We start from the raw sequence: 20,596 nt of genomic DNA on the forward strand, positions 1-20,596 counted from the left end.
TACATAGGTAAATAAAATATCAGGCTCTTGGACATGTTTTGTGGTTAGGAGAGAGCGTCACAGTGGTAACAGCTCGTTCTAGCAGGAATATTTTCATGGTTGTTGTTGCTATTATAATAGTTGTGTGCCTCTTCGTCAATGATAATGTGCGTTAACCTTTATATAAATTGTCTATAGTAAATGTCAATTTATAATCTGACATTGGCTAATCTGTGTAAAGCCAGACGAGAGAAAAAAAAAATGTCAATTTTTTAACGTCACTTTGTCAACTAACTGTCACTGTCAAAATCCAAAATCGAAGAAAATGGCCGAAGGAAAGCCATGAAGCTTCCATTCTTGATAAAATAATTTAGTGCAAAATGAGTGAAATAAACATAAATATTGAAGGCTACAATGTGAACGGTATATGTGTGGGGTGTCTAAATTACAATAGAAAAATGTTTTATAAAGAAGAAGTGAAACAATGCTACAAAATATTGGCAAACATCGATGTAAGTAAATCAATTTTCATATCTTGTTTTGGCAATTAATACTTGAATAAACATCAAAAGTCACATTATTAGTTGTAAAAACTGTTAAATTATGTTTTGAGGTGCTTATTGAAAATATTTTCAGTCATCTTTTTGTGGTTTTATTGTAAAGACAAGAACAAAAATCTTTAGATCGGCCATGATTGGAAAATATTTTTGTTCCCTTTTTTTTTTAATATGCGAAACCCGTTTATAATCGAGTTTTCAAGGTCTTTAAAGGATGTTTACGATTTCCTATAAGGAATAATTATAATCCATGGCTGAATCGTTCTTATAAGCCAAATTTCATGATTCTTGGTCAATGGGAAGTACCCTATAGGTTTTCTTGACAGGCACGAGAGACAGACAGACAACAAAGTGATCCTATAAGGATTCCGTTTTTCCTTTTTGTATGAAACTCTAAAAAGTTCACCATCAAACCACCATCACTGGATTGAGATTTCACGATGGTACGGAAACCTTCGTGTGCGAGTCTGGCATGTACTTGACTGATTCTTTTATTTATTCATACTTATGTTATAAATGCGAAAGTGTGTCTGTCTGTCTGTCAGTTTAACCGATTCTGATGAAGTACAAGTTAGCTTATATCCCGGGGACATACTATTTATCCCAGAAAATCAAACAGTTCCCACAGGATCTTTAAGAACCTAAACCCATGCTGTCCAAGTCGCAGGCATCTTCTACTCATTAATACTTTTTGGTGGTGATTGCTTTAAGCATAAGTTATTAGTTTATAGTTTCTTTGTGGTTTTTTTTCTTGTTTTTTTAGACCTAAAAATTTCTGGAATGATCTAGAAAGTCCCAAAATCTGTCTTTTTTTCAAGGTTCCTGATGGGCTATCAATCCAGGTGTGTTGGGAGTGCCTGTCTCATGTTCAAGGTGTTTTGAAGTTCAGACACCAAATTATCAAATCTTTTAACATCCTGATAGCGTATTCTGAAAAGGTATAGTAATGGTTTCAAGCTGTTTGTGTTAATTTTGCTTCAAATCATCACACTCAGACTACAAATAACAATATCTAAGGAAATATAAATATTCAAGCACAAAAACGGCACCTGTTTAGCAGTATTTAAAAGGTGTATGTGTGGTACTCTTTGTCTAAGGTGCCCTTCTTATGCGCTTCTCCATACACTTATTGTCAAATATAGTATATACATATATATTTATATATATAATTACTTTTTTATGTTTATTAGTATAATATTATATATACGTAAATATAAATCTTTTTTTAAAAAAATCCTTGCGACTTGGTACTATCCAACCCTAGCACTTCTCCTTTCAGCAAAGGTTGCCTGGTAGAGATTGCTCCAAGCAATAAGGCCGCCTTTGCACACAATTGTTTTTTCTGTGTTGTTATCCTTTACATGTGTTTTTGTGTGCAATAAAGTGTTTCTATCTATCTATCTTATTGTTCTATTATTTATTGTAATAGACCTAAAATTACACCAGCCCGGGTAGCATGGGCAGTAGATAAATATTATATCCCCGATTATATCCACTGATTTGTATGACATCAGTGGATATAATCGGGGGATATAATTTTTATCTGCTGCCCATGCTAGCCGGGCTAATAGTGATTTATCTCTCCATTATCTATGCTCTAAAATTACTCAAATTATGTTTATTTTGAAAGTTATGACCCTTGAAAAATCTCTATGCTTGGGCAAATTTTGAGGCAACTTCGGGTGTAAATAAACTATATAAGAAACTAGAAAATTGAAAAATTAACAACGTATATCACACTTTACTTTATAATAATTTCAAATGTCAATTTGAATTTTCTCTTTGTCATTTTTGACTAAAAAAACTTGTATCTCAAGCAAAATTCATTCACCCGGCCTCTCTCGGGGGCAGGCATGGTTAGAGGGATAGGGTGATACGCACAGGTAACGTTTTTGACGTGACAATGTCTTATAATTCGATAGAGCCGGCTGCACGCACGAAAAAACATGACTCATGCGGCGTTACCTCGCTCTGAGGCGTTCCATGTAAGGCTTGAAGTGCGAGCGAGAGCGCGGAACGAGCGACAAAGAAGCACAATCGGCTTTTGTTGTCACGTTCAACTATCGTCAGTAAACCGACTTTACAGACAACCAATTTTTTCTTCATCTGTGGAAACACAAAGTCAAAGTCAAAATCATTTATTCAAAGTAGGTACAATTGTACTCCTTTTGATGGTCGAAATTGTTAAACTTGTACGATATAGTGGTGATAATTAATTACGTTACTATTACACCACTATTTTACGCTCTACCCACCAACGAGTTATCGTTTCCATGAACGGGGCTCTTAAAGAAAGACATCAGAATCAACGCTATGCATGTTCGGACTTGTACGGGAGCTTTGGCTGTGTGCTCGACCGTAGCAATAGGGAAATTTCCCAACCGAGCGGTGTTGTGCTCGGTAGCGCCAGCTGGGCCGACGGTTATGCGTTGAAACTTCTATATATAGTCCAATTTGGTAAACGCTCTGTCAATGCGATTGAAAGTTGCGTGTTTCTCCTTGAGTTTTTTCGATTAAGCTACCCGTGCTGCCATCTAGGCCGTAGGTCGTGTATCGAGCTTTGTTGATTGATTGAGTATAGAAGCGACATCTTCTTGCGAATGTGGCAACCGCTACAGACTGACCAGTTATTTCTTTTTCAGCAATCATTTCTCAATTCGCCCACCGATCTGTCTAGTCACGCCATCCAACGCCTCTCAGTGAAGACTTTCGAGATATTTTCCGAACTACCCCTCAAATTTGAAACGCCAGTGGAAGAAATTAAATATGAGGTAGAAAAGATTGAAGAACAAGAGATTGGTACGTAAAAAAATTTACAAAAGAAAAATAAAACCGACTTCAAAAACCAAAAACACTAAAAAGTAGAAAATAATTTTTGTTTAGCTACACATGTAATGTACCTAGGTATGAAGTCCAGCGAGCATATTAAAACAAAATTAGAAATCCAAGAGTGAAGCTCGCCCGACTTCATACCTAGGTACATTACATGTGTAGCTAAACAAAAATTATTTTCTACTTTTTAGTGTTTTTGGTTTTTGAAGTCGGTTTTATTTTTCTTTTGAAAATTTTTTATTTCACAATTTTTAGTGGCCCCACTGTACTATAATATGCTATGCCCAGTTAAAACCCTACTGTTTACTAAGCTATTACAGTGATCGCGAGCAATTTGCTCTTATCCATTGAGGAGTTCTGTTCTCCATCTCCGAAGATATTCATCAGATCTTCACCAAATTTATATGGGACCACCTGCACAGTATACCCTTTCAAACAAAAAAAAATTTTCCAAATCGGTCCAGGGGTCTTTGAGTAATCGGGGAACATACATAAATAATATAAAAAAAAAAAAAAAAAAAAAAAAAAGATCCCGACGAATTGAGAACCTCCTCCTTTTTTGGAAGTCGGTTAAAAAGTGCCACCTATTAGGCGGCATCAATTTAACCCATTGCTGGTTTACCACTGAGCACTCTTCCAGAAAGAGAAGGGATTAGGCCTTAGTCCAACATGCTAACCAAGTACAGAAACTGCAGATTGGCTGATTTCGCACACCTTTGAGAACATGTATATATATGGAGAACTCTCAGGCATGCAGGTTCCCTCACGATATTTTTACCCGACCAAGGCAAAGCCAAAAGGAAGGGTTATGATTTTCGCAGTCTATGTATGTATGTAGGTTTGTATTTATGTGTGTTCCACTATAGCGCCTAAAATACTGAATCGATTTTGGTGAATGAAGTATCAATCGATTCGTTATTATGGTCCAGATGCCATAGAAAGGTGCTTCTACACAGTAGATGAATTTTTGACATTCAAAGAATAGTAGTTTAAATAAATGAATCTTTAATATGAATGACTCTGTAACTTAAATATGAATGACCTTGTACAAATTTTGCATGCCTGATTATGTAAGGTGAAACATTTCTACAATGTATTTAATAACACCTAACTGTAAACAAAAAATGTTTCTGCAAATAAATAGGCTACATCTTATAGGAAAAAAGTGTCCTGACGGATGTTACATCCAAGAAAGTGGGGGTCTCCAAATTTTTTTTTTGGTGATCTATTGATAGGGATATCAAATGAAGGAGAAAAAACTTCACAAATATAAATTACTTTTAATTATAATCACAAACTATTAGCAAACTGAAGTGGCAGTGGGCAGGCCATGCCTGTCGTAGAGGCGATGGCCGTTAGAGCCGGAAAGTCCTTGAGTGGAGACCGCGTTTAAGCAAGCGTAGTGTGGGACGCCCTCCAGCACGATGGACCGACGATATAAAGCGGCTGGCGGGAAGTGGCTGGATGAGGAAGGCTGAGGGCCGGGTGTGGTGGCGCTCTATAGGGAAGGCCTATGTCCAACAGTGGATGTCCACAGGCTGATGATGATGATGATGATAATTATATCATTAAAATACACCAAGCGATAGAAAAACAATTTTACTATATCTATCGCTATCTATCGGCAGTTCGCGGGTAGTAGTCGGACTTTAGTGTTGTTTTCCTTCAACGTTAAAGTAAAGTTAAGTGATACTTTATTCCTCACTAGCTGATGACCGCGACTTCGTCCGCGTGGATTGAGGTTTTTCGAAATCCCGTGAGAAATCCTTGATTTTCCGGTATAAAAAGCAACCTATGTGCTAACCCAGGATAACATCTATCTCTAATTCAAATCTCAGCCAAATACGTTAAGAAATTTTTGCGTGAAGAAGTAACAAACATTTTTTTTTTCTCTCGTCTGGCTTTACACTGATTAGCCAATGTCAAGTTTGTAGTTATTTACAAGTTAGGGAAACTATATGTTTAAGTATGGACCCCGTCTGTGCCGGCGCCTGCCGACATACACGCGGCGCCCCTTTAGAGCGCTTCCCAGTCAGTTCCACCACCAATAAACACCAGTAGAACACAAAAACCGGCCACTTCTAACAAAAAAACACTCCAAAAAGACAACACGCGCGCCAGTAAACGCCACCACAGACGAAGTCCCAGTACAAACATACACACACACACACACATACACATACACACAAACTTTAGCCTTTATAATATTAGTGTGATTCTTTTATAGAATACCAAAATGACCCCGACCCTGACCTTCTAACAGAAGTTGAAGTTAAGGAGGAGTTAGACGACACACAGTCTGACATTGCGCAGTACAGTTTAGAGGACCACTCCCAGGATCAAAGCCAGCAGAGCTCAGAAGATGACCTGGTCCTCTCTCAGCTGAAGACAGAAGATAGCAAGAAGAGAAAGAGAGGCAGAAAGAAGAAGGTCAAAAAGAAATCTGATAAGGTTTGTTTACGGTTCAATACTTTTAAAGATAACAAGTTTAAATTAAAAATTTATAACACACACACAAGTGAAGGTTACAGTAACTAGAAAAGAGCTGATAACTTTTAAACGGCTGAACCGATTTTCTTGGATTAAAGCTAAGAACACTCTTGATCAAGCCACCTTTCAAACAAAAAAAACTAAATTAAAATCGGTTCAATAGTCTAGGAGCTACGATGCCACAGACAGATACACACGTCAAACTTATAACACCCCTCTTTTTGGGTCGGGGGTTAAAAAGAAGCGCTGTGGTCTTATTAGTGGGAGGTCCCGGGTTCGATTCCTGGCAGGGATTTGGAATTTTATAATTTCTGGTCTGGTCTGGTGGGAGGCTTCGGCCGTGGCTAGTTACCACCCTACCGGCAAAGTGTTCCACTAAGCGATTTACCCAAATGGATATGAGTTTAATAAAAACTGCCATACCCCATCCGGGCTAGCCCGCTTCCATCTGCATCATGACTTAAGGCTCGATGACACTGGGCTAATTTACGAGCTGCTAGTCGGCGAGTTTAAAAGCTAGCGAGTGAGCGAGTAAGCGAGTGTCGATGACACACAAAACATTCCACTCGCTCAGTAGCCAACTAGCTAGAGTGTTGGAACTTTAGCTTTAACTGCCAAAACGCAGATGCTCGCAACTAGTTTACTAGCAGTGATGATGACACGTGGCTACTAGCTAGCTTACAGGCCAACACGCCAGCGAATGGCGAGTAAATTAGCCCGGCTTTCTATTTTTCAAGCAGCGTTTTTACAATCTGATAATCAAAAGCAGATTGTGAAAAAGCTCGATGACACGTGGCGAGTTTACAAGTTACAAGGCAGCGAGTTCGCTAGCAGCTTGTAAACTCGCCCCGTGTCATCGAGGCTTTACTACCAGGTGAGATTGCAGTCAAGGGCTAATTTGTACCTGAATTAAAAAAAAAACTTGATCAGTTCGTTGTTTGTCTGTATGCCTGTCTGTCTGTCTGTCTGTCTGTATGTCGTGTCTATCAAAACCTATAGGGTATTTCCCGTTAACCTAGAATCATAAAATCTGGCTGGTAGCAATATCTTATAGCACAAGTAAAGTGAGAAATCACAAAGCTGTTTTATGGTTAAAACATTAAAAAGTGTTACCTATACTAATTTTATAAACTAGCTGTGCCCGCGACTTCGTTCGCGTGGAATAGTGACTTTTCGGGCAGCATATATTGAACGCTCAGGCGCGAGGCGTGTAGTACGTACTCTGTACGTTAAAAATGTTCGCCGTGATTCTTTAAATTGACATAACTTTTTCATTTATGAACCGATTGACATGAAATAAACACTAATTATGTTAAGTGAAGCTTACTACAATATATTAGTGAAAACCGTATCTAAATCGAATAAGCCGTTTCTGATATTAGCGTGCACAAACACACAGACAAACAGACAAAAAAAAAATACAATTTCGTGTTCGGCATCGATATAATAACAACCCCTGCTACTTTTTTTTTATATATTTCCATTGTACAGACACCACTTTTCTACAATTTTATTATATGTATAGATAGGTAATAGGTAAAGTTTGTAAGTTTGTTCGTAGGAAGTAATCTCTGGAACTACTGAACTGATTTTGAAAATTCTTTGACCAGTAGAAAGCTACGTTATTCCTGAGTGACATCACCACTAATATTATAAATGCGAAAGTTTGTGTGTATGTGTGTGTGTGTGTGTGTGTGTATACTGTATATGTTTGTTACTCCTTCACGCAAAAACTACTAGACGGGTTTGGCTGAAATTTGGAATGAAGATAGATAATATCCTGGATTAGCACATAGGCTACTTTTTATCCCGGAAAGTCAAAGTTCCCACCGGATTTCCTAAATCCACGCGGGCGAAGTCGAGGGCATCGGCTAGTAGGCTATATTATTTTATTTTCAAAAAAATTAGAGATCCCTACTAATATTGTAACAAGCTACGTGTACAAAGCTGGGGCGGGTCGCTAGTTATACAAAAGTTAAAACCTTAGTAATAATTTTTTGACCTTGTGTTATGTCATTTATTTTGCAGGCAAAAATAAACAGCAGAAAACTGAAAAACCTTCCAGAAAATCTAGTTAAACTGTACAAGATGGATGAAGAGGAGATGTGGCGTGTCAGACAGACTGACGCTGCGAGTGATGCGTTTTTGCGCCTGAAGAACAAGTGTGTGCACTGCCTTATAGGCTTCAATACGACCAAGCAGATGGAAACGCATATGAACGGGAAACATGCTCCGGTGAGTAAGTGTTGATATTTTTACTTCAGTGAGCACATAAAAAAGAGCTGCAAGGGTGCTAAGATGAACAAGTAACCAGGCAATTCAAACGTGCTCCTTTGAGTAAGCGTGTACGTGGACTTACTCCTGTGAATAAGTAAAGTAGCTTTTAAGAGATGTATGGAAGTGGGCAACATGCTCCATTTGGGTAAGTGTGAACATACTTAATCTTGTTAGTACATAAAGAGGCTTTTTTACCTAACTTATCACGAAAGTAAAAGTATGTAAAAAATAGTAAGTGAAAAAACAAAAATTTACTTTGTTGTTCATATATTACTGCTTTGCCTACTCTGTAAAATTGACAAAAACAGCAATATAACGACGCAATATTAATAATCAAACAATCTTTGTTTTGACAATTTTTTTTAAATTGTTTATTGTTGTTTATTATTAATTATTGTTTATTTTTTATTTTTCAGAAAACCGAAAACGACTACCAGTGTGACATTTGCAAAGCTTATTTTATTACTAAGGATAATATTAAAATGCACAAAAAACTACACCTCATAGCTTACAGGTTGGTAAAATAATTGTGTCACTTACTCGCCGGATTATGCTACTATACTCGGATGAGTAAGTAAATAAGTTTTTGTTAATATGGACATAGAGACGCGTATTAGCGAGATACATGCTCTGGTGAGTAAGTGTTAATATTTACATTGAAAACCATAGCTTACAGGTTAGTAAAATTACATTGTATACACTTGCTCGTTGTAGTATTCTATTATACTATGATGAGTAAGTAAATTAGTTTTGTTAATATGTAGATTGAGATGCGTATTAGCAGGGCACATGCTCTGGTGAGTAAGTGTTGACATTTACATACAAAACTCATAGGTTACAGGTTAGTAATATTATGTTATACACAATTACTCGTCTGAGTGCTCTAATAACTAAGATGAATAAGTAAATAGGTTTTTGCGAACAAGCAGATGGAGACAGGTATATGAGCGGGAAACATGCTCCGGTGAGTAAGTGTTTAATATACGTAGTCTGACCAGTAAGCGTGCACATGGACTTACTCCTAGTGAGTAAGTATTTTATCAAATGCATGTGAGAGCAACATACCCTATTGAGTAAGTGGTCACATTCTCTAACTCCAGTGAATAAGTAAACAGGTTTTTGTTTTTATTTCGCAGATGCCGCGAATGCAATCTACTGACTACGGTAAAAAAGATCATGTTAGCGCACGAGTGCGCAAAGTATGCCATTGAAGCAGTCAATGTTTGTCCCGACTGTCCAGATAAAACCTTTAGGTAAACAAGGATTTTATATACTAGCTGATCCGCCCGGCATTGCTTCGGGGAAATTTGATAATCTATACTAATATTATAAAGAGGAAACCTTTGTATTTTTGTATGTTTGTATTGAATAGGCTAAAAAACTACTGGACCGATTTCAAAATTTCTTTTACCATTACTTAGAGGGATTCTTCCGAATTTGTATAGGCTATATTTTATCCCGGAAAATAGAAAAAATAAATGTCCACCCGTGCGAAGCCGGGGCGGGTCGCTAGTATATAATACTAGAGTATGCCCGCGACTTAGTCTGCGTGGATTACGCAAATTTCAAATCCCTATTTTACCCCCTTAGGGGTGGAATTTATAAAAATCCTTTCGTAGCGGATGTCTACATCATAATAGCTATCTGCATGCCTTCAGTCTGATACGTCCAGTAGTTTGAGCTGTACTTTGATAGATCAGTCAGTCAGTCAGTCAGATTTTCCTTTAATAAGATCTACACACCTACTTTCTTCTTTTATCAAAGCTTTTAGCAAAGCAAAGGTGGAGAGATAACTGTTTATTTATATATATGTATATATATACTTATATTATTAATTATTATTATTTATATATATATTATATATATATATATTTATGTGTATACACGCATACTACACATATTGTGGTTAAAGTTATTTTAAATTAAATTATTTTTTAATTTACTCACTGTTGTGACTGTGGCGTCACCCGGGTCACAGCTGAAAATCAGCGTCCTGCATATGATGCAGGACATAATGCTGAGCTGTACACCCATTTGGGGTGGTGTCACAGATGAAAATGTATATTTGTATACTTTGTTTTTATCTGTGACACCAACAACAAATAAATACATTTTCTTTCTTTCTTTCTTTCTAGATAGCTTTAAGCAATAAGGCCGCCTTTGCATACAATTGTTTTTAGTTTATAGTTTCTTGTTTTGTCATGGTGTTTTCTTGTTTTGTGTGCAATAAAGCCTTCTATCTACATAATATCTAGTTTAATCTATACGCTCTGCTCAGAGTGTAATATTTTATAATAAAATTCCACAGTCAATTTTAGACTTGCCTTTACAAAAGTTTCATAAATCTATTATGCTTCTGGAAAAAGCATATTATACCATCGAAGATTATGTAAATGATAAAAAAGTATGGATTTAACTTGCTCCAGCAATGCGCGGGGCTGCAATTGCTTGTATAGTATGGCATATTATTGTAAATTGAACAGTTGAAAAGAGCAACCGCCGAGTTTCTTGATGGTTCTTCTCGGTAGGAACGACATTCCGAACCAGTGGTAAACTATTTTGACGATTCAAAAACACTTTAAAAAGTTTTTTTGAATAAAAATCTATTCTATTCTGACTTTCCCACTTTCCTGAGGCGGAGCTTGCGAGCTTATTACGGTTTCTAGTTTGGCTGTCGTGGAAGTTTAGGATAGTTTCTTGTTTTGTCTTGGTGTTTCCTTGTGTGCAATAAAGTCTTCTATCTATCTGTCTATCTATCTATCTATCTATCTATCTAGTTTAATCTATATTTGTTTGTCTTTCTAGTACAAAAGCCAAGCTACTGTACCATAGAAGTGTGACACACCAAGAGAAACCCCAATGTGATTGCTGTGGGAAGGTTTTTGCCAACAAAATGACCTTGAAATACCACCTTAAGTAAGTGTCCAACTTTGAAACTTTTTAAGGGGACTTCGTCTGTGTTGGTGTTAGCTGGCGGGTGTGTTCTGCCTTTTTGGAGTGTTTTTTTTTTTTTGTTAAAACTGACTGGAAAGCGCTCTAAGGGGATGCCGTGCGTATGTCGGCGAGCGCCGGCACAGACGGGGTCCACACTTGTATAGTTAATGGCTAACGGAACCCTTATAAGATCACTTCGTTGTCTGTCTGTCCGTCTGTCGTGTCTGTCAAGAAAACCTATAGAGTACTTCCCGTTGACCTAGAATCATGAAATTTGGCACGTAAGTAGTTCTTATAGCACAAGTAAAGGAAAAAGTCTGAAAACCGTGAATTTGTGGTTACATCACACAAAAACAATTAAAATGTGGTCTATTACTGAAGCGCCATCTACATGATATTTACTAAATCACACATAAATGGCGCTGTTGTCATTATTTGGCAATATTGCATATAAAAATGTTTAAAAAATTGTACGATGGTACGGAACCCTTCGTATGCGAGTCCAACTTGTACTTTACCGGGGTTTTTTTTAAATAAAATATGGCCTGTGTCACCTGGACCCTTACAACATACTTGTTACAGGATTCTACCACAGAACAAAGACGACAAGCCAAAAGAGAAGCTGATGATTCCTTGCAAGGGATGTGACAAAGTGTTCTACTCTAAGAAAAGCTATAGAGCGCACGTGTGAGTACCCTTACCAGTAATTGTTGAGGTCCCTGCATTTGAAAATATACCTGGAACACAACCCGGCTATACTTGCCATGGGGAGAAGTTAATGTAGGGCTCTCTCTGTTACATCACACTATCACACTATAATATTATAAAGGAGAAAGTGTGTATGTGTGTGTGTGTGTGTATGTTTGTTACTCCTTCACGCAAAAACTACTGGACAGATTGGGCTGAAATTTAGAATGGAGATAGATTATACCCTGGATTAGCACATAGGCTACTTTTTATCCCGGAAAATCAAAGAGTTCCCACGGGAATTTTAAAAAACCTACATCCACGCGAACGAAGTCGCGGGTATCAGCTAGTAATCTCATACAAATGAAAAAGACAAAAAGTCAGCGGAGGTTAACCGTTTTGAGTAATCGACCAATCAAATGGCTATATTTCGATTTTTTCAAATGGCAATATGTTACAGAGTGATCCACGATGGGCTAAGCTACCCATGCCCCGTATGCGGCAAGCTGTTCCAGTGGAAACGGAACCTCGCGCGCCACATGCGGAACCACAGAGAGAAGGAGCAGGGCGCCACGCATCAGTGTCGGGAGTGTGGCAAGAGCTTCTCTAGCCGAGACTGTTACAACAACCACATGAAACTCAGCAAGCGACATGCGCACGAGAACTCCTATATGTAAGTATTTAGGGTTCCTTGATGCTCCAGTGGAAACGCAACCTCGCGCGCCACATGCGGAACCACAGAGAGAAGGAGCAGGGCGCCACGCATCAGTGTCGGGAGTGTGGCAAGAGCTTCTCTAGCCGAGACTGTTACAACAACCACATGAAGCTCAGCAAGCGACATGCGCACGAGAACTCCTATATGTAAATATTTAGGGTTCCTTGATGCTCCAGTGGAAACGCAACCTCGCGCGCCACATGCGGAACCACAGAGAGAAGGAGCAGGGCGCCACGCATCAGTGTCGGGAGTGTGGCAAGAGTTTCTCTAGCCGAGACTGTTACAACAACCACATGAAGCTCAGCAAGCGACATGCTCACGAGAACTCCTATATGTAAGTATTTAGGGTTCCCTGATGCTCCAGTGGAAACGCAACCTCGCGCGCCACATGCGGAACCACAGAGAGAAGGAGCAGGGCGCCACGCATCAGTGTCGGGAGTGTGGCAAGAGCTTCTCTAGCCGAGACTGTTACAACAACCACATGAAACTCAGCAAGCGACATGCTCACGAGAACTCCTATATGTAAGTATTTAGGGTTCCCTGATGCTCCAGTGGAAACGCAACCTCGCGCGCCACATGCGGAACCACAGAGAGAAGGAGCAGGGCGCCACGCATCAGTGTCGGGAGTGTGGCAAGAGCTTCTCTAGCCGAGACTGTTACAACAACCACATGAAACTCAGCAAGCGACATGCGCACGAGAACTCCTATATGTAAGTATTTAGGGTTCCCTGATGCTCCAGTGGAAACGCAACCTCGCGCGCCACATGCGGAACCACAGAGAGAAGGAGCAGGGCGCCACGCATCAGTGTCGGGAGTGTGGCAAGAGCTTCTCTAGCCGAGACTGTTACAACAACCACATGAAGCTCAGCAAGCGACATGCTCACGAGAACTCCTATATGTAAGTATTTAGGGTTCCCTGATGCTCCAGTGGAAACGCAACCTCGCGCGCCACATGCGGAACCACAGAGAGAAGGAGCAGGGCGCCACGCATCAGTGTCGGGAGTGTGGCAAGAGCTTCTCTAGCCGAGACTGTTACAACAACCACATGAAACTCAGCAAGCGACATGCTCACGAGAACTCCTATATGTAAGTATTTAGGGTTCCCTGATGCTCCAGTGGAAACGCAACCTCGCGCGCCACATGCGGAACCACAGAGAGAAGGAGCAGGGCGCCACGCATCAGTGTCGGGAGTGTGGCAAGAGCTTCTCTAGCCGAGACTGTTACAACAACCACATGAAACTCAGCAAGCGACATGCTCACGAGAACTCCTATATGTAAGTATTTAGGGTTCCCTGATGCTCCAGTGGAAACGCAACCTCGCGCGCCACATGCGGAACCACAGAGAGAAGGAGCAGGGCGCCACGCATCAGTGTCGGGAGTGTGGCAAGAGTTTCTCTAGCCGAGACTGTTACAACAACCACATGAAGCTCAGCAAGCGACATGCTCACGAGAACTCCTATATGTAAGTATTTAGGGTTCCCTGATGCTCCAGTGGAAACGCAACCTCGCGCGCCACATGCGGAACCACAGAGAGAAGGAGCAGGGCGCCACGCATCAGTGTCGGGAGTGTGGCAAGAGCTTCTCTAGCCGAGACTGTTACAACAACCACATGAAACTCAGCAAGCGACATGCTCACGAGAACTCCTATATGTAAGTATTTAGGGTTCCCTGATGCTCCAGTGGAAACGCAACCTCGCGCGCCACATGCGGAACCACAGAGAGAAGGAGCAGGGCGCCACGCATCAGTGTCGGGAGTGTGGCAAGAGCTTCTCTAGCCGAGACTGTTACAACAACCACATGAAACTCAGCAAGCGACATGCTCACGAGAACTCCTATATGTAAGTACTAGCCGATGCCCGCGACTTCGCCCGCGTGGATTTAGGTTTTTCGAAATCCCCTGGGAACTCTTTGATTTTCCGGGATAAAAAGTAGTGTATGTGCTAATCCAGGATATTATCTCTCTCCATTGCAAATTTCAGTCAAATCGTCCAGTAGTTTTTGCGTGAAGGAGTAACAAACACACACACACACACAGACATATACACACAAACTTTCGCATTTATGATATTAGTGTGACTAGCTAGTAGCTTATATCCGCAACTTCAATGTGTGATCGCCCTACAGAAAAGCTGTTATGAGGCTATGTTCTGTCGAGGTACTTTATAATATCACGAGGTACTTTATAATATCATGTTGAATTATAATGAAAAACTACACGGCAATAAATATAGCATGTGGTAGTGATGATACTGAAGATCAGTTTTGCTATTTTATTATTTTTATTACAAACATTGAAAAACGTTGTAAGTTTAAATTTATCTATACTAATAAATAATAAAAGTGTATGTCTGTTTGAACGGGCTAATCTTCGGAATGGCTTAACCTATTTTGACGGGACTTCTACAGACAAGTAGAGGATTAACCAAGGAGTAACATAGGCTACATTTTTAACCGACTTTGAAAAATGGAGGAGTTGTGTTTTTCTACCTGTGTACACTGATATCTCCGAGATTTCTGAACCGATTTGCGTATTTTAATTTTAATTTGAATTAACAGTTAATTTACCAGAGCTTCCCTCGTTTGGGCCCGAACAGAATACCAGCGTTGTGGGTACATTGTGTATCCACAACATCAAGCTGAGTTCGGGCCCTTTCGTTGGCACGACACATAATACATACATAATACACTCTTTAAGTTAAGTTAGTTTTTAAGTTTTATATTTTAAATTTTATATTCTAGGTTTTATATTTTTTATTTGTATTTTTTATTTTTAGTTTTGTATATAAGCGTCATTATTTGTAATACTATGTTTATGTGTCGGTTTCAATGAATAAATTTTATTCTATTCTATTCTATTCTATTCTAATTTTTTTTATTCGATAAAGGAACTTTGCGACATTGTTCCATAAAAAATTTGGATTCCTGATGCTGCAGGAGATCTGACCAATCCACGCGGGCGAAGCTGCAGGCACCATCTAGTTTTAATTAAAGGTCGGGTCTGAAATCGGCTCGAGTATGGCGCCTCGACTATAATTTTCTACTTTGCGCACTTGCACCATAAATAACTATTGTTTTACTGTTTGCAGTCACGCTTGTCAGTTCTGCGGGAAAAAGTTCGCGACGCGCTGGTGTATGCACGACCACATCGACTGGGAGCATCTAAAGGTCATCAAATACCAGTGTTCCGTATGCTTCAAGGTGACTCTCTTTTCTCTCTCTCTCTCTCTCTCTCTCTCTCTCTCTCTCTCTCTCTTTAGTTAAACTATACAAGTATGGACCCCGTCTGTGCCGGCGCTCGCCGACACACGCACGGCACCCCCATAGACCGCTTTCCAATCAGTTTTAACAAAAAAAAACACTCCAAAAAGGCAGAGCACGCCCGCCAGCTAAACCAACACAGACGAAGTCCGGTGACTCTTTCTCTTCGTAATTAATTAACCCCCGACCCAGAAAGACGGGTGTTATTTTTTTTTTTAAAAAAAGATTAGCCATGTTAAATGACTAATATTCCCCTTTCCTCTCCAGCTAAGCGTCAGGCTTGTGCTAGGAGTAGGTACGACAATAGTGCAACGGGCGGGGCTTGAACCGTCGATCTTTCGGTTTTCAGTCCACTCCTTTACCGGTTGAGCTATTGAGGTTATAAGTTTGACGTGTGTATCTGTCTGTGGCATCGTAGCTCCTAAACTAATGAACCGATTTAATTTAGTTTTTTTTTTGTTTGAAAGGTGGCTTGAACGAGTGTTCTTAACTTAGAAAATCAGTTCAGCTGTTTGAAAGCTATCAGCTCTTTTCTAGTTACTGTAACCTTCACTTGTGGGGGGTGTTATAAATTTTAAAATACACTTGTTTTGTTTTATTCTTTTTTACCCGACTACGGCAAAGCTAAAGGGAAGGGATGATTTTAGCAGTCTAGATATATGTGTTCCGCCGTAGCGCCTTCACAATTGGGCCGATTTTGATAAATAAGATGTCAAATGATTCGTTGTAAAATTCTGGGTGACATAGGCTATATTTTACGCCATCTGGGATACCCAACCTCACTTCATGAAGCCCTCGGCAACCTGGGCGGTCCACTTGGCTTCTGGAGCGAGCTTGGATGGCTGGAGTGAAGACTTCGGCGGGGAGGGGCAACGCACGCACAACAGACGGAAACGTTTAAGTGCGGAAACCAGCCCAGAGAGAAGAAGAAGAAGAAGGCTATATTTTATACGGAAAAAATTGATCTAACAGATGTTACACCAAAAACAAGTGGGGTCTCCAAAAAATTTTTTTGTTATTGTATTGAGTGGGATGTCAAATGAAAGAGGAGAACATTCTGAGTTCATGAATATAAATGTACTACAGCATTAAAATATACCAAGCGACAGAAAAACAATTTTGCTATAATATTTCAGCGTTTATTAAGACGATCGTAGTCGGGTTTTAGTTTTCAACTCTATCTTGTTGATTATGAATATATCATATTTCGTTGCAGCCTTTCAAAACAGCAAAAATAATGGTGGCTCATATGAACAATATACACGAGGGCAAAAACAAGAGGGAGCCTGACGGAGAGCATCTGTGCGAGATCTGTGGCAAATCTTATAAGGTACTTTGGTAATATTATGAGGTTAGATGGTAATCTACTGAAGTGAGTTGGTAATACATCTTGTGAGGGGAGATGGTAATATAATTTATATTGTTATTTTATGCGAGCGTGAAATCTTGTAAGTATTGATGCAACTAATACTAATTTTATAAAAATATTACTGACTAGCTGATGCCCGCGACTTCGTTCGCGTGGATTTAGGCTTTTCGAAATCCCGTGGGAACTCTTTGGTTTTCCGGGATAAAAAGTAGCCTATGTGCTAATCCAGGGTATAATCTATCTCCATTCTAAATTTCAGCCCAATCCGTCCAGTAGTTTTTGTGTGTAGGAGTAACAAACATACACACACACACACACACACACATACAAACTTTCTCCTTTATAATATTAGTGTGATTACTGATGCTACTACTTGGAATACTAATACCTCAACGTAATTAGTCAAACTATCTAAAGCAATGGTGGCACCAATTGTGGTGGTGGTGAAAGCAAAAACAAAAGGAAGCGCAATGGGGAGCAGTGAATGCGAGATGTGTGGCAATTTTTTTTTTTTTAAAGAATATTAGCCATTTTAACCATGACTAACATTCTCCTTTCCCCTCCAACTAAGCGTAAAGCTTGTGCTAGTGGGTACGACAATAGTGCAACGGGTGGGGATTGAACCGCCAACCTGTCGGATTTCAGAGCGCTCCTATAACCGCTGAGCTATTGAGGCTAATCTTATAAGGTACTTTGGTAATATTATGACGTGAGATGGTAATCTTCTGAAGTGAGTCGGTAATACTGTATTGAAAGGAGGTGGTAACATTGTGACGAAAAATGTTAAATGTATAATGTGAAGGGTATTAAAAAAGTAGACTTTACTTTACCGCACTAGCCTATAAGGTCGTGCAGCGATATTCATTATCGCACTAGTGCGGTAATATTTAAAAATTTGCGCCTGGACTTTATTCACCCTTCTCATACTAGAAGGATACCCGTGCTCAGTAGTGCACTGGTGATGGGTTGATCATGATGATAATATTCAACTTTCCGCACTGGGGAAATAAATAAATATTTTTTTTATTCATTATAGGCAAGCACTTGACTACAATCACACCTGATGAAGGTGATGATGTGGTCTAAGATGGGTCGCGTTCACCTAGAAGATGCCTATTCACTCTTGTTTTAAAGATACCCGGATTGTAATTGGTGGGGAACACAGTTCGCGGAAGAGTATTCCAGTCCTTAGCCATGCGTATGAGGAATGATAACTATTGAAAGACTTTTTGTGTGTTCCCAGACTGTAAAGCGGCTGAAAGGCCACGTGTGGGCGATGCACACCAACCGCTCCGAGGCGAAGAGCTTCAAGTGCCCGCTGTGCGCGGCCACCTTCAGCTGGCAGACCAGCATATACAAACACATCAAGATGATGCACTACACTAAACGACTAAAGGTAAGCTTAATCGTATTGATTCAGATCGCAACTTTTTTACCTAATGAGTTCCCAGTGACTCAATGATCAAAAAGAAACTCAGGAGTTTCTGTTGAATGGTGGGTCTTTACTCATTATAGTATTTATAATGTACTAGCGATCTGCACCGGCTTCGCACGGGTGGACACTACCACGAAAAATCCTATCTATTTTCCGGGATAAAATATAGCCTATAGGGATTCGGAAGAATCCCTCTAAGTAATGGTAAAAGAAATTTTGAAATCGGTCCAGTAGTTTTTGAGCCTATTCAATACAAACATACAAAAATACAAAGGTTTCCTCTTTATAATATTAGTATAGATTAGTATTTCGAAACATGTAAAATCTGTATAATTTATGCAAATATGGTTCAGGAGGATAGGACTCCAGCATATTAAACCCACGTGGTTTAAGCTGGAGCCAAGGATTGCGAGATGTAATAAATTTTTTTTTTATAAAAGCAATTCTGTCCTGTCTTTCAAGAAAACCGACAGGGTACTTCCCGTTGACCTAGAATCATGAAATTCAGCAGGTAGGTAGGTAGGTCTTATAGCACAATAAAGGAAAAATCAAAAAACCGTGAATTTGTGGTTACATTTTAAAATGTGTTCATGAAACAATAATTAATTAGTACTCTCAATTTTCAAAATAAGATTACTATACAAAGTGGGGTATCATATGAAAGGGCTTTACCTGTACATTCTAAAACAGATTTTTATTTATGCATAATAGTTTTTGATTTATGGTGCAAAATGTCGAAAAAATACGACTGTGGTATGGAACTCTGGGTGCGCGAGTCTTACTCGCATTTTGCCGATGTCATTTATTACTCTTTACGCACTAGGGTGACAATGATTACATATTGGGAATTTCTAATTTTTTCTTTTCAACAGCAGCCACGCGTAACCACGAAGAAGCAGGAGCCCTACCCGGGAATCGAACTGGCGAACCGAATGCAGTACTTCCAACAGAACATAGCTAACAACCTGACACCAAACGTACCACCGCCTATAGAGATTGTACATAACTGAATGAAATATATAACTTTTTTATATGCAACTTGCTTTTTATTATTTTACTAGCCGATGCCCGCGACTTTTAGGTTTAGGTTTTTCGAAATCCCGTGGGAACTCTTTGATTTACCGGGATAAAAAGTAGCCTATGTGCTAATCCAGGATATTATCTATCTCCATTCCAAATTTCAGCCAAATCCGTCCAGTAGTTTTTGCGTGAAGGAGTAACAAACATACACACAAACTTTCGCCTTTATAGTATTAGTGCGACGTTTGCGCAGTGGTAAGCGCTGTGGTGTTATTAGTGGGAAGTCCCGGGTTCGATTCCTGGCAGGGGTTAGGAGTTTTATGATTTCTATATTTCTGGTCTGGTCTGGGTCCCAGCAGTACTAGCACATAGGCTACTTTTTATACCGGAAAATCAAAAATTTCTCACGGGATTTCGAAGAACCTAAATCCACGCGGACGAAGTCGCGGGCATCAGCTAGTGAGGAATAAAGTATCACTTAACTTTACTTTGATGTTGAAGGAAAACAACACTAAAGTCCAACTACTACCCGCGAACTGCCGGTAGATAGCGGTAGGTATAGTAAAATTGTTTTTCTATCGCTTGGTGTATTTTAATGATATAATTATCATCATCATCATCAGCCTGTGGACGTCCACTGTTGGACATAGGCCTTCCCTATAGAGCGCCACCACACCCGGTCCTCAGCCTCCCTCATCCAGCCACTTCCCGCCAGCCGCTTTATATCGTCGGTCCATCGTGCTGGAGGGCGTCCCACACTACGCTTGCTTATACGCGGTCTCCACTCAAGGACTTTCCGGCTCCAACGGCCATCGCCTCTACGACAGACATGGCCTGCCCACTGCCACTTCAGCTTGCTAATAGTTTGGGCTATGTCAGTGACCTTGGTTCTCCTGCGGATCTCCTCATATCAGGTCGTATTCCTCAGGGAAACTCTTAATTCTGTCTACTCTCATAGAAAAATAAATAAAATAAGCACTTGTTTAGCAAAAATATATTTATTAAAAAAAGTTCATTTATGTAAATCACTTCACAAATCACAA

The 20,596-nt window shown here is 39.7% G+C and overlaps 1 protein-coding gene across 1 annotated transcript; it reads left to right on the forward strand.

Annotated features, from left to right (window-relative positions):
* The first annotated feature begins 273 nt into the window (after positions 1 to 273).
* LOC123879558 (zinc finger protein 808-like) lies at positions 274 to 19,571 on the forward strand. The gene is made up of 14 exons (XM_045927332.1): positions 274 to 491; positions 1,355 to 1,474; positions 3,179 to 3,335; positions 5,596 to 5,819; positions 7,887 to 8,093; positions 8,552 to 8,649; positions 9,272 to 9,388; positions 10,941 to 11,051; positions 11,652 to 11,756; positions 12,217 to 12,429; positions 15,558 to 15,669; positions 16,946 to 17,059; positions 18,342 to 18,494; positions 19,406 to 19,571. The coding sequence occupies exons 1-14, from the start codon at positions 360 to 362 to the stop codon at positions 19,541 to 19,543; spliced, it is 2,001 nt and encodes a 666-aa protein (XP_045783288.1). The 5' UTR covers positions 274 to 359; the 3' UTR covers positions 19,544 to 19,571.
* Positions 19,572 to 20,596: the final 1,025 nt, after the last annotated feature.

This window comes from Maniola jurtina, chromosome 28, assembly GCF_905333055.1.
Source record: "Maniola jurtina chromosome 28, ilManJurt1.1, whole genome shotgun sequence".
In the NCBI taxonomy this organism is placed as follows: domain Eukaryota; kingdom Metazoa; phylum Arthropoda; class Insecta; order Lepidoptera; family Nymphalidae; genus Maniola; species Maniola jurtina.